Source organism: Scomber scombrus, chromosome 21 (genome assembly GCF_963691925.1).
Source record: "Scomber scombrus chromosome 21, fScoSco1.1, whole genome shotgun sequence".
NCBI lineage: Eukaryota > Metazoa > Chordata > Actinopteri > Scombriformes > Scombridae > Scomber > Scomber scombrus.
In genome coordinates, this window is record NC_084990.1 from 457,688 (window position 1) to 470,344 (window position 12,657).

General features: G+C 39.1%; 1 protein-coding gene across 1 annotated transcript in view; it reads right to left on the reverse strand.

Moving 5' to 3' along the window:
* LOC134003001 (RNA binding protein fox-1 homolog 3-like) overlaps positions 1 to 12,657 on the reverse strand; it is a 266,760-nt gene that overhangs the window by 116,220 nt on the left and 137,883 nt on the right. The window contains exon 2 of the mRNA XM_062442082.1: positions 3,191 to 3,436. Coding sequence (XP_062298066.1) covers positions 3,191 to 3,403 — 213 coding nt within the window. The 5' untranslated portion in view covers positions 3,404 to 3,436. The remainder of the gene's footprint in view (positions 1 to 3,190; positions 3,437 to 12,657) is intronic.

Consider the following 12,657-nt stretch of genomic DNA (forward strand, 5'->3'; position numbering starts at 1 on the left):
ATACCTTGCCAGCATGATCCAGTCTTATTGGCCCTGACAGCTTGAAGGCTCCTCAACTAGACACAAGTGGTGGTACAATTAACTATAGTGTGGACATCCTTTGCTCTACCTGTGTGAATGTGTGTGTGTGTGTGTGTGAGTGCAGGACTGCGCTGAAATGTCACTCGTTTGTCAGTGTACAGTCATCAGGCTATCACTGCTGTGTATGTGTGTGTGAATGTATATTTCATGCATGCATTTTCATACATGCTTGATCCCCTAGTGCAGGCCCAGGAGATGACTAAAAATAATTTAAAGTGAAATCTGTTCTCTACTCACTCTGTATATCTTTGGAAACTCATTTACTTTCTTGTTTAATGCATTTTCAGGTTTTAGAGCTTTTATTGGGAGCAAAGGGTAGGGTACTTTTTACTTTTTAAGTTTTAGGTTTCATGTTGTGTGAAGTGTGGTGTGAAAAAAACTTCAGAAAGACAGTCCTAGAGTCAAATGATAGATTTCAGATGCAGTTCCCTGCGTGTTTCACAGTGTTCCACCTGAACTCTCTGTCTCAACTGTATATCCAAACCTTACAACCTTCAAAGGAGAAGAGTACATGAGGGATTGGTGGATATAAGAATTAACTTTTTTTTTGGTATAGTAGAAAATACGTTCTTTTTTTTCTTTTCTTTTTTAAAACATTTTAAGTACAACATATACAGTACAATTGATTTTAGACTAATAAATCAAATTGAGTTTGAATAAGAAATACATCAACATAAGAATCAGGGTAAGAAGAGAGGCAGATGAAGTGATGCACCTATCATGCCCATTGCCTACTGTACAAGCCTGTGGGGGCAGTGCTATGATCTGGGGTTGCTGCAGTTGGTGAGGTCTAGGTTCAGCAACATTATGAGCCCAAAGAGTGACGTCAGCTGACCTGAATATACTGAATGACCAGGTTATTCCATCAAAAGATGTTTTCTTCCCTGATGGCCCGGGCATATTCCAAGATGACAATGCCAGGATTCATCGGGCTCAAATTGTGAAAGAGTGGTTCAAGGAACATGAGACATCATTTTCACACATGGATTGGCCACCACAGAGTCCAGACCTTAACCCCATTGAGAATCTTTGGGATATGCTGGAGAAGACTTTGCGCAGTGGTCCGACTCTCCCATCAATAATACAAGATCTTGAAAAATGCATGCAACACTGGACAGAAATAAATCTTGTGACATTGCAGAAGTTTATCGAAACAATGCCACAGCGAATGCGTGCCGTAATCAAAGCTAAAGGCGGTCCAACGAAATATTAGAGTGTGTGACCTTTTTTTTTCTGTCGCCTGATTTACGTAGAAACTGGTTTATGAGTGCCTCTTTTCATCCTCTATTTGCTTTTTTATTATAATATTTTTATTGGGATTATTCATAATACAGCACCTAAAATATAGACACAGACAAAACTTTGTAGAAACAAAAGACAAAAAAGAAAAAGGGAATATTTAAGACAAATAATTATAATTGCACTGCAGCATTACTATCAAATCACTGCTTAGCACAAGTGCACAATGAGAAAGGTGGACCACACGCTGTGGATTTTGTTGCTAGCCACATTCAGCATCATGTTGAGCAAGTAGATCCAGAAATGGTTGCCATATATCTGAATTAAAACTGTTGATCACGCCATATTGAACTTTCTCCATATGTAATATACAAGTGAGCTCTGTTAGCCAGTTCTTAAACTGGGACACAATATCTGTCTAAACTAGCCTTAAATTTACTTTCTTTGCAATTACCATTCCATACATAGTAGTACTTTGCACAGAGACACTGTGGTTTTGTAGGAAAAAGTGCAGTCTCTGGATCAGGTTCAAACAAACAGCTGTACATGTCATAGAACCACTTGAATATGTCACACTAAAAATGATAGTTTTGGAAATGTTCAGAAAAGGTGAGACAGAGAGCCTTCTGCAGATTGATGCCTGGCATTATTGGAACAGGATTTGGCCCTGCTAGGGCCTCATCCCCAACATCATCCCCAATCTGTGTTCCTTGTACCTCTTCCCAGTTGTTCTTCAGAGAGAGTGTGACATAGTTCACTCATTCAGAATTTCTTTACAAAGCCTGAGACCAGATTTTTTTGGTTTCAGGTGAGCCCAATAAAAACTTATATATAATTCTTTCTTCATAGAGAAATTCAAAGTTGGGCACACACTGATGGACATCATTTCTAATCTGTAAGTATGGAAATGTGCTGTGGGACAATAAAACTTATATTGAACTGTAAATGAGGCAAATTGCTTGTTATACAGATCTTTCAAGGTGACATAATTGTGAAATACTGGGATGTGAAAAGAAGTGTCTGGTAATCTGCAGTCCTTCTCAATCTGCTGTTATATTTTAAAGCAGTTCAAAATTATTAAGTTATCTACCTTAATTTTCTCTGGGTGCTGGAAAAATAAGTCCTGGAAGAGAGCTGTTTATTTTTAACATTGCCCTTTTCAATGGCGACCCAGTGGGAGTCTCAGAGTATACTTCCATACTGTTACCTTCCTAAAGCACCAGATAAAAGGCATAACTATTGAGTTTATTGATCTGGAAAAAGACCTTGCCAAAAAAATGGGTACATTTTGAAAGAGATACAAGAATCTTGGCAGGGAGACTATTTTGATGGCATTATACAGCTCACCATAGAAAGCTTAAGGGTCATTATGTATGTTTCTCAATTGATCATAATACAAAGGCCCGATACACTGAATTCTGCAGCAGCCAGGAGCCATGGCCGCAAAACAGCTTGTCGGATGGTCGAATGGCTTCAGAAACCCCTTCTCTCCACATGATTCCAACAGGTGCCAGTTGAGGTGGAAGTGGGGGTTCATGCAGTAGCAAGAAATTACCAGGGTTTTAACTTCTCTCTCTCCTGTCATTCAAAACACAACTATTTCTGTCATTATATATTAAAACATCAGTGCAACACTATGACTGTCTTCCAGGAGAGACAAAAAAGGTATCCCTGTATTTAAATGATATCACATCTCTCCCCTCTCTATGACAGCCTCTCTATGAGTGAAGCCATTCAGAACAACCATAAACACATTTGGTTTTTTGGATAGGATTGATGGGAAGATGGGTTTGGGCTGTTGTACAGGATTGCATTGAATTATCAAGGTGTTCCTGTGTAAATCAGTGCACATATTTAGGTGTAGACTCACTGTTACTGTGCTGGCTGTGAGAGCGGGGGTGTTGCTGTCATTTCCCGGCTGTTCACTCTGTGTGTGTGTCTGCGTGTACAGTGTCAGAGCATGCTCTGCCACCGTACTTGGTCCTGTGTAGTCAGCCGGTGGGTGGGTGTGGGGCGAGGCATACTCAGCAGGGATCCCATTCTGTGGTGGGGGGTACTGAGCCGGTGGGAAGGGTTGGGCCATGGCTTCGGGGTGAGCTGGGGCCTCTTGGTTACCCTGCATGTATGATAAAGATCAAAAGGTAGGGAGAAGAAAAAGAGAAAAAAACCAAAACGTTATCGTTACCTTTTTGAATATACATAGTCTTTGCAAACAGGACTTTTATTAATAAGGATGGGTTTCTTATTGACTTTGGCCTAGTTTGCTGATTTGTTTATAAAGAGTGGACTTTAATGTAGCTTGTCAAATCAATCTAAAGTGTCACCTTATCTCAGATAATGTAGACTGACAGACCCTTGCTTAATGTAGATGTGAACATTCTAAGACAAACATCGTTTTTACTTTATTGTTGTTAATATGCATTTGACACATACTGAGGCCTTTAGGATATACCAATGACCTTTCATTATTGAGATTGGTACCAGCCTGAGAAGAAGGTCTGTTTGATAGTGTTTATTCAGGGACTAAAAAGTAAAGTGGAACTCCTCCAAGTGTGTTTACATGTTTTGGGGACTCCTGAAAAAAAAAAAAATATATATAAAGCCTTTTTTGGTTCCATTGGGAGCTGTTCAATTGCTTTAAGTGATGATACTTGACTCAAATTTTTTTTTCTTTCTTTTTTTCAGTTTCAGGTAAAAAAATTTCAGTTTCAGACTCTTGGCCCTGATATTGCTTTGTGTGGTGTGGTATGGAGGGAGAGGGGCGTGAAATAATGACAGACAGCACAACAATAAAGGAGGAGGTCTCCTCTGCTGCTGGTGTCTCCTGAGGGAGCAGGTCAGAAACACATCACAGATGATCCTATGCTGGATTATATTGATGGTGATGTTTGTAACATAGGGACATACATCAAGGTAAAGGATGTGTTTAGGTGGAGGATTTGCCCAAGTTAAGTTAGAAGCATATGGCTAGCATTCGCTAAGTTAGCTTCAAACTACAGCTGTTTAATATAGTTAATGTTGCAGCCAAGGACTGTAATTTACAGTGTCTTTATTTCTTTACAACAACATAAAGCAGAAAATCTTCACCTTCACAGTCCATCAGTATGTTTCCTCAGCTTCTAAATAAACTAGCTGAGGACTGCTACTCTCATGCTGTGTACAACCATAGACTGTATATAACACTGTGTACAACACTGAACATAGTTTTCTTCTTCTCTCGACACTTTCACAACTCAATTCTTTGTCACAGCTCTTCTTCTCCCTTCCTCTTCTGTCTTATCCCTTTGCTTTACTTGTTTTTCCCCCACAGTGAATCAGGGGCTTGTTGGATCTGCCTGTTTTTGTGCAAATAAATATTTATTAAATTGTGGTCTGCTTGCCTCTCATTTACTGTAACACCACACACTATTATAAGGACAAGCAATGTATGTGAAATAATTCCAGAGTGAAGTTTAATGCTTAACATACAAGTAAAGACAGAGATCACAGTAGGTTTTATCTAATCCTGTCAAGAACCAATACATTACAGAACAAAGCAAATGCATTTCTCATATACTCCTGGCTGGGACATTGAAACTGAGCGTCAGTTTATGCCAATAAGTTTAAAAGGCATCGTGTGAGGTGGGGGTGGCATTTTGAGCATATGAGGGTTTATAATTAATTTGTGGTACATTTTTGTGTAATTTAGTTCATTGTTTATGTTCCTTTATTGTTATGCTATCTATCATTATTTCACACCCGTTTCCCTTCATACCACGCCTACAAAGCAATATCAAGGCCAAAAGTCTGAAACTGAAAAAAATATTTGAAACCGCAAAGACGAGATTTGAAACTGTAAAAAGAAAAACATTTGGATGAAAAAAAATAATTTATTGAAAATAAAGTAATTAATTTTGGGTTTTTTTAATACTTTCTTTTATTTTTCAAATTTCAATATCAAAACTTGGACTTTCAGTTTGAAATCTCTTTTCGAATGAAGAAAACATATGACCATTAGCTCCATACTGAAGCACTTGGTGCAAGTGGATTTAGGGCGTGTCCAAATCCACTTTTGCTGTTTCAACAGTGGAAAGTGTTTGTACTTAAGTCTCTAAATCAATCATGGGTGTGTTTTGGGTGTAACACGCTGTAAACCAATCAGAGTGTCATCTCCCATTCCCTTTAAAAGCCAGGAGCGCTGTCACTTTGGTGGATTGCTATTATAATGGAGAATTTGCTGCTGATGCTGCTGCCATCAGATGCTGCCGGGATTTGATGAACTGAAGGAGAAACTTTCATACAGTATAAACAGCTGTTGATAACAGACACTGTAAGAATCCCCTATATTCATTAATAGATCAGTACAGATGTTTTAACCACAGATATTCAGATGGTATATCTATAAGTGGAAGCGGAGTGGCTTTCGTCCAGAAACAGATGGGGTTCTGAGACATATTTTCCACAGAAACATCAACAACTTGCTTTGTGCTGCATATTTTTGCATCTCCTCCAGTCAGTTGTGGTGCTCCTCACCTGTGAAGCCGAAGAGGAAGACCACCAGTTTAAGATCCTTGTCATTAATGTGCTACACATTTGTTTTCGTTTGTTTATCTTTTAATTCCCCCCCCCCCCCCCATGCCTGTCAGAGAATCATTTCCTCCAACTGATGATGATGAATCTGTCTGACATATTAGCACCCCACTTTTCTTCTGCACTATTTCAAAACTTGATGGAAACTGGCTTAAACATTTTTAAAAATCAATCATTGGCTTTTTGAGGAGGGATGAGACTTTGACCTTAGTCATTCCAAAGGTTTTTCCAATCAATAGCATAATTGAAGTTGGCTATTCTTATGCATAGAGATTGATAGGGTTGAGAATAACAAAGCAGTTTGCCGATGGCTCACTGACTGTAGCCATGTCATTCTTGGCAGAGAGTCATTGCCGACTCCCCAGGCAGTGGAGCCTCATGCTCAATTAAGGGCTTACTTAGGCTCACTTCACATACAAATGAAGAAAAAAAATATCTCCAACAGCAAACAAGTCAAGTCATCAATAATAAAATGGGACTCGTCTTGTGCTTGTTAGAGAGGAATGTTGCAGTGGCTCAAGACCTAGGATATGACAGTAAGAACAACAAAACAGGTGCAACCTCACAGTTATAATGGCAGAAAGGAAAGCAGTCAAAATAAATCAAGAGTATACAGTATGTAGAGGGCAATCTTACAAAGATATTAGGTATACAGAGATGAAAAAAACTGCATTTATACAGGATTACGCAGTTCAAAGGTATATAGCATAACATGACAATAACACAGGGTTCATTGTGAAACACAGTGTAGAAAAGGTAATAATAATAATAATAGTAATACATTTTATTTGATGGCACCTTTCAAATCACGCAAGGTCACCTTACAGAGCATCTATTCCATGATGCTCTACAAAGAGGGAGAAGTCAACTTCATTTTTAGGCCATGAAAAGAAGTGATCCTGAGGGCATTAATCCAAAAAGTGTCCTGTGAAGGAAGTGTTTGAGTCTGTCACCACTTCTTTTGGAATCACTTCGATGGCCATGGGTTTCAAAGTGTCTGTGTTAGGGTGGCCCACAGCCTTGTAGTGCTGTGCCATGGGGTAATTTCGTTTGTGGGTCCTAAAAGCATATTTGTGTTCAGCCAGTCTCTCCTGCAGCTTGTGTTTTGTGTGGCCAATGCAGAAACAGCCACACTCACATTCAAGTCTTTCAACAACATTGGTTGTATTGCAATTAGCAAAGCCTCTGCATTGAAATGTCTTTTTACTAAAAACATCCACACATGTCTTGTCTCTGTTGGTGTTACAATGATTGCAAGAACAACATCTGTATGTACAATTGGACTTTTGGGAACCAAATGGTGGATCAAGGGGGTAGGTTACTCCTCATCAGACTCTGAGTGTTGGTGCCCTTCTGAAAGAGAAGTCTGGAGGTTTGTGCAACACTGAACAGGGGGTGAGGTCATTGTGCAAATATCCCAGTTTTGGTGATTATGTGTTAGATATTGTAGTTGTTTTACAGGGTCTCTTGTTCTGGAGGTGCTTACTCTCTAAGAACCTCTAGTCAAAGCTTGTTTGAGTACCTTTTTGTTGTAACCCCCACGTTTATATTTGTGGAACATATCTTTGGCTTGGTGTTCAAACACATTTTCAGCATCATAAATTCTCTTAAGCCTTGAAACTGGCCATATGGTATATCTGATATAAGTTGTTTTAGAGGTTTCAATATAATATCTGTTTTGTTGTTTGAACATTTGAAGAGTTTTAAAGAGATCCTTGTTCCCATTGCACCTTATACCCTGATCAAGACTCTCCAAGTCAAAATGCATTGGTTTATTCTAGGGCTGTCAATCGATCCAAAAATCTGCTCTCAGTTATGATATCAGTTAGAAACTAGTTACATTCTCTCACCCGTTCACACACACACACACACACACACACACACACACACACACACACACACACACACACACACACACACACACACACACACACACACACACACACACAGAGACACACAGAGACACACACACACACACCTTTGTTGAGCAGGAGGAGGTCTCTGTGTATCAGCTGCTTGGCCAGTGACTGGTATTTGAGACTCCGTAATGTAAATAACTTTGGTCTTGTGGATAGAACATCTAGCAGGGCTTTTGAGCTGAATTTGCAGTTCATAAGATTCTTTTCTTTATCCATTTCTGCTTGTTATCCAAAACGTTACTGCTGCATCAGGCCGGGACAAGGGTCAAACACAACGTGCACGCATTAAACTCTGTAATTCCCCCCTTTGTATTGGCCTAGCTCAGATTATAGATACAGGGTGGAGCTGTGGCCTGAGGCGAGTCTTGCTTAACTAAAACAAGGGACCTCATCGATAGGCCTCCCTGCCTCGCAGCATAGGTAAAGACCTGAGTTGATATATTGGCCTCACATGGTCAATACACACACTTCAGTCCAGCACAAAAACACACATACGCATTACCACAAACACACACAAACTCACCACCATTGAACCATGAACAAAGACAGTCAAGTTAAAAATGGTTGGTTTGTGAAGTGAGACCTGCAGGGAAAATGCTTCACCTGGAGGTTTTCTTTTTACTAAGCCTAAATGATGAGCCAATGTGTGATACATCTCCCTGTGTACATGCACACATAGTACATGCACATACACAAGGGCATGAACACACACTGAGCAGGAGATGGTTTTGCTCGGCTGGGGTTTAAAGCAGAAAAGAGGGAGCAGGAATATAGGCTGAGTGAGAGAGAGTTAGAGAGACGGGCAAAGTGAGAGAGAGATAGTGTTAGAGTCAGTGAACTTCCATCATTCATCAAAGTGACTGAGGCGCTGACACACTGAGAGATCCCCAGATCCTTGTCGACAAATTGCACTGGTAAATGATTTCTCCTATCAGCTAAATCATACCATCTATCCCTCTCTCCCTCCATCTATCTCTCTGCATCAACTATCTCTGTAAACTATCAAATGTCTCTCTTTCTCCATTCTCCATCTTTCCCTCATCGAGTTTATGTCCCTTCGGCTTAGCAGTGCACCATGTGTGATGTCTGATGGACTTCAGGTCCATTTATGAGGCACATGTATGATGCTCTCATACTCTCTCTTTCACACACACATATGCAAACACATACATGGCTGATGGGATGCCATCATGCCAGTTAAAGACAACTCAAGCCACCATGGATGAAAACAGAAATAGTCAGGAAAACAACAACACAGGTTGTTCAAACATTTAAAGCAATGTTTACACTATTCTAATGAGAATCTGTGATATAGTTTAAATGTATTATTCAGTCTGACATTAACCTATCAATCAATCAATCAATCAATCAATCAATCAATCAGTCAATCAATCAATCAATCAATCAATCAATCAATCAATCAATCAAGCAATCAATCAATCAACCAATCAATCTTGTAATCATATGTGGTACAATCACAGTGAAATGTAATCCCAACGTCATTTTAGTCAACACAGAAGCTGATAGTGATTGCTGTTCAGGGGCATTATGCAGTCAATCGTTTTGAGGTTTCACAATTTCATATTGAATTTGTTAATATTTACACCAAATTAAGTTTTTAGCAGTAATTATCTGCTTCAATTTTTATGATCAAAACCTTCTATCAATAACTATATACAACTACAACTAAATGACACTTATTAACACTATATTGCATTTAACAGCAATATCGAACTAGACAATGTTACCGAAAAGGCTTTAAACTCAGGGCTAAGATTAGCTGGTTAGCTAGGCAGCACTGTTGATTCCTTAGGGTTAGGTTTAGGTTAAGTAAAGAATATTTACATAAATGTGGGTTCTGTTTTTACTGTCATTATTTACCTTCAAAAACAGTGTATAAGTCGCAGTCTGTTTTGGGGGTTGTCATGCTGGGAAAAACACTTTTCTATTAATGACTGGTTTATTTGAATGCATCAGTAGTTATTCATTTATAAACATATGTTTATGTTTCAATTTAATTTGATTAGAAACACCATCAAAACACACATATAACACCTGAAACAGTGTGTTGGGTTAATGGTCTGGTAATGATTGTTTAAACCAGTGTTGGGCAAGCTACTTGGAAAATGTAGTGAACTAAGCTACCAGTTACTCTACACTGTCCCCTGTTGCACGCTTCCCAGCACGCCCCACTGCAGCAGACAATTCACGGGTATCAGCTGAAGGATAGGTACGTGACGTCACATGGAAGAGCATCTGTCACCTAGGTTACTGCTTCAGACCGCAGCAGAAACGCCGCTGCATTTAAGGTTTAGAAATGCCTGTGGGAAATGTAGCTTCTCTGAATGCTACTGCATTATTTGCCCAGTAAAATAGTTTCACTACTGAAAAGCTATTTGATTGAGAAGTTACGACCACGCTACTGAGATATGTAGTTAAAGAAGTAGCGCCGTTACTTGTAACGCCGCTACTGCTACTTGACTGCTACTTGACTGAACTGGACCGGTATTTTAAGTCCGGGTTCGGATTAGGCTGAGTTTCAATTAAACCTTTCAAAAGAACACTGTCACTTTACATATTTGATACAGTATTCTCACTTGAGTCCCAAAAACATTTATTCCGAGCTGTCACTGGGCGCAAATATTGCACCTGACTAGCTGTAAGGCTCACCAAGCTCACTGTCATCTGTTTCAGTCCCAGAGTCAAACAAAGCATCATCCTCTGTTCCATCCAGTGGAAAACAACTAAAGTTATTAAAACTTTGTTTAGAGACTGAATATACAGTACATTACTGTTTACAGTAATGCTAATCAATGGTATGTGTGTGATGAAACACATTCATACTATTCATTTATGTACATTTGTGTACATTTGTTAATAACATATGCAGTTTGAACTATTGCTTGTTGAACATTAGGTTTGATTTGCAGGATAAATTCATTAATTATTTACTGTTTAGAGTGTTAAGCACAGTCCGGCACAGCAAAAGCAACATCAGGTTTAGTCAGATGATGTATCCCACATTCTTACTTAAAATACTTAACCCAATAATTTCCAAAAGATAAATAGAATACAACTTCAAACCTCTAATGTTGTTTGAAGGATTTCATGCTTTTATGAAGAAAATATTGTTTTTCTGCATGAGAAATCATGAAAAATATTATCATGGGCAAAAGATATTATTTTAAAGACAGTGTAAAGTGAATTCAGTGAATCTTCTAAACACATTAAATAGGTCATAAATGTATTTCTAAAAAATGTGTAAAAAGAATTTCAACCATTTAGATTTGAATTGTGGAGCTAGGCTTCACAAACTGTGTTTCAACATTTCTGTGTTCAGGATTTAGTGGGCGGGTCTGAAAATCACGGGTTTATGCCAATCATGATTGGCATAAACCCGTGCTGCTGTAGGTATAAATACATTCAGCGAACACTACTACTACTAATATTACAGTCTACAGCAGTGGCGGCTGGTCAATGCGGGGCGCTGGGGTGCCGCCCCATCCAATAATCTAGAGAAAGTCTACTTAAACATATTAAATATAAATGAATTAGATAATGCTAAATCATTATGAAATAAAAAGTATTTGCTTGTAAAATGCGCCTGTTAGTCTCTCAGCACCTGTCAGCATTCATTATGAATCGATTCCAAATGGTATCTTATTCATTTCTATATGTACTTCCTGTATGCGGGGCGCCGGCCTAATGGGAGTCATGCACATGACCTGAGGCTGCTCTCTCATTGGCCTGCGTCACGTTTCCCATGGGGCGCAGCTCAGTTTCCCCCGGAAACTTTGATTGGCAGCGAATTGTTGTTGTTTCATGTTTTTTAATCTACTGTGATTGGACAGTTCCGGCTGTCATTCACGCCCTCCCGTCAGCTGCTGTCACCCAAACTCCTGCTGACGGTAGTTTCAGGAGATGACGTTAAAGTGGAGCCGCGGAAATTAAAGAAGATTATTTTGTAATTTCTCTACAAAAACATAATTTCACAAGACTTTCACTTGAAGAGAGAAAGAGGATAAAGCAGTTTGGACTGGACCGGCTTCAGCAGCAGCAGGTGATGAAGGACGAGCTGAGACCCGGAGCTTCTCCCTCTGATGTTATGATAAACGGAGCTGGCTAGCTGGATGCAGTGTGAGTTATTCCTTTTATTGCTATATCTGTTTGCTGTTTCAAAGTGTCAGCACCTTAACGTTGTGGACAACGACAGGGGAACGACACCTAAAACATCTCTCTGAAAAAATGCAAACACTAAAGTAGCTGCGGCCATTAAGACAATAGCATGGAGCTAAGTTGTTTTTAGCAGACTTAGCATTGCTGAGCTCTTTCTGCAGCTGTTTCACTACATCTGGCCACATGTAGACCTCTGCTATGCCAAGCTCCAGAAGAGGAACATAGATTCATTCAGTGGCTGCATCCAGCAGCTCCAACAGGACATATAAAAGATCAGGTAGTAGCTGCATTCCTGTTATTAATATTGTAAAGTGTTAAAAATACTTTATAAAAGACATAACTATGAAGTGTAAAAAACTAAAATGCATAAATGCAGGATAAGAAATGATGGAAGTAATGTTGACTATTACAGTTGATTTGGGTACATTTCATTATTAAAATAAGTTAAATAAGTTATGCTTCATCACAGCAGTGTATAGTGCTTAATGCGCCATCTATTGTCCTGTTTAGGTATTGCAACAACTAACAGATGACAGTGAAATCAGGACTGAAGACACAATTACTAAAATATAGGTGGTGTCTCTTTTTAAACATATTACCTTATTGGTAACTCTGCTTTAACTGCTGGTATCTTTAGGTGATGTGAGTGAAATTGGCATTTTATCATGTCTGG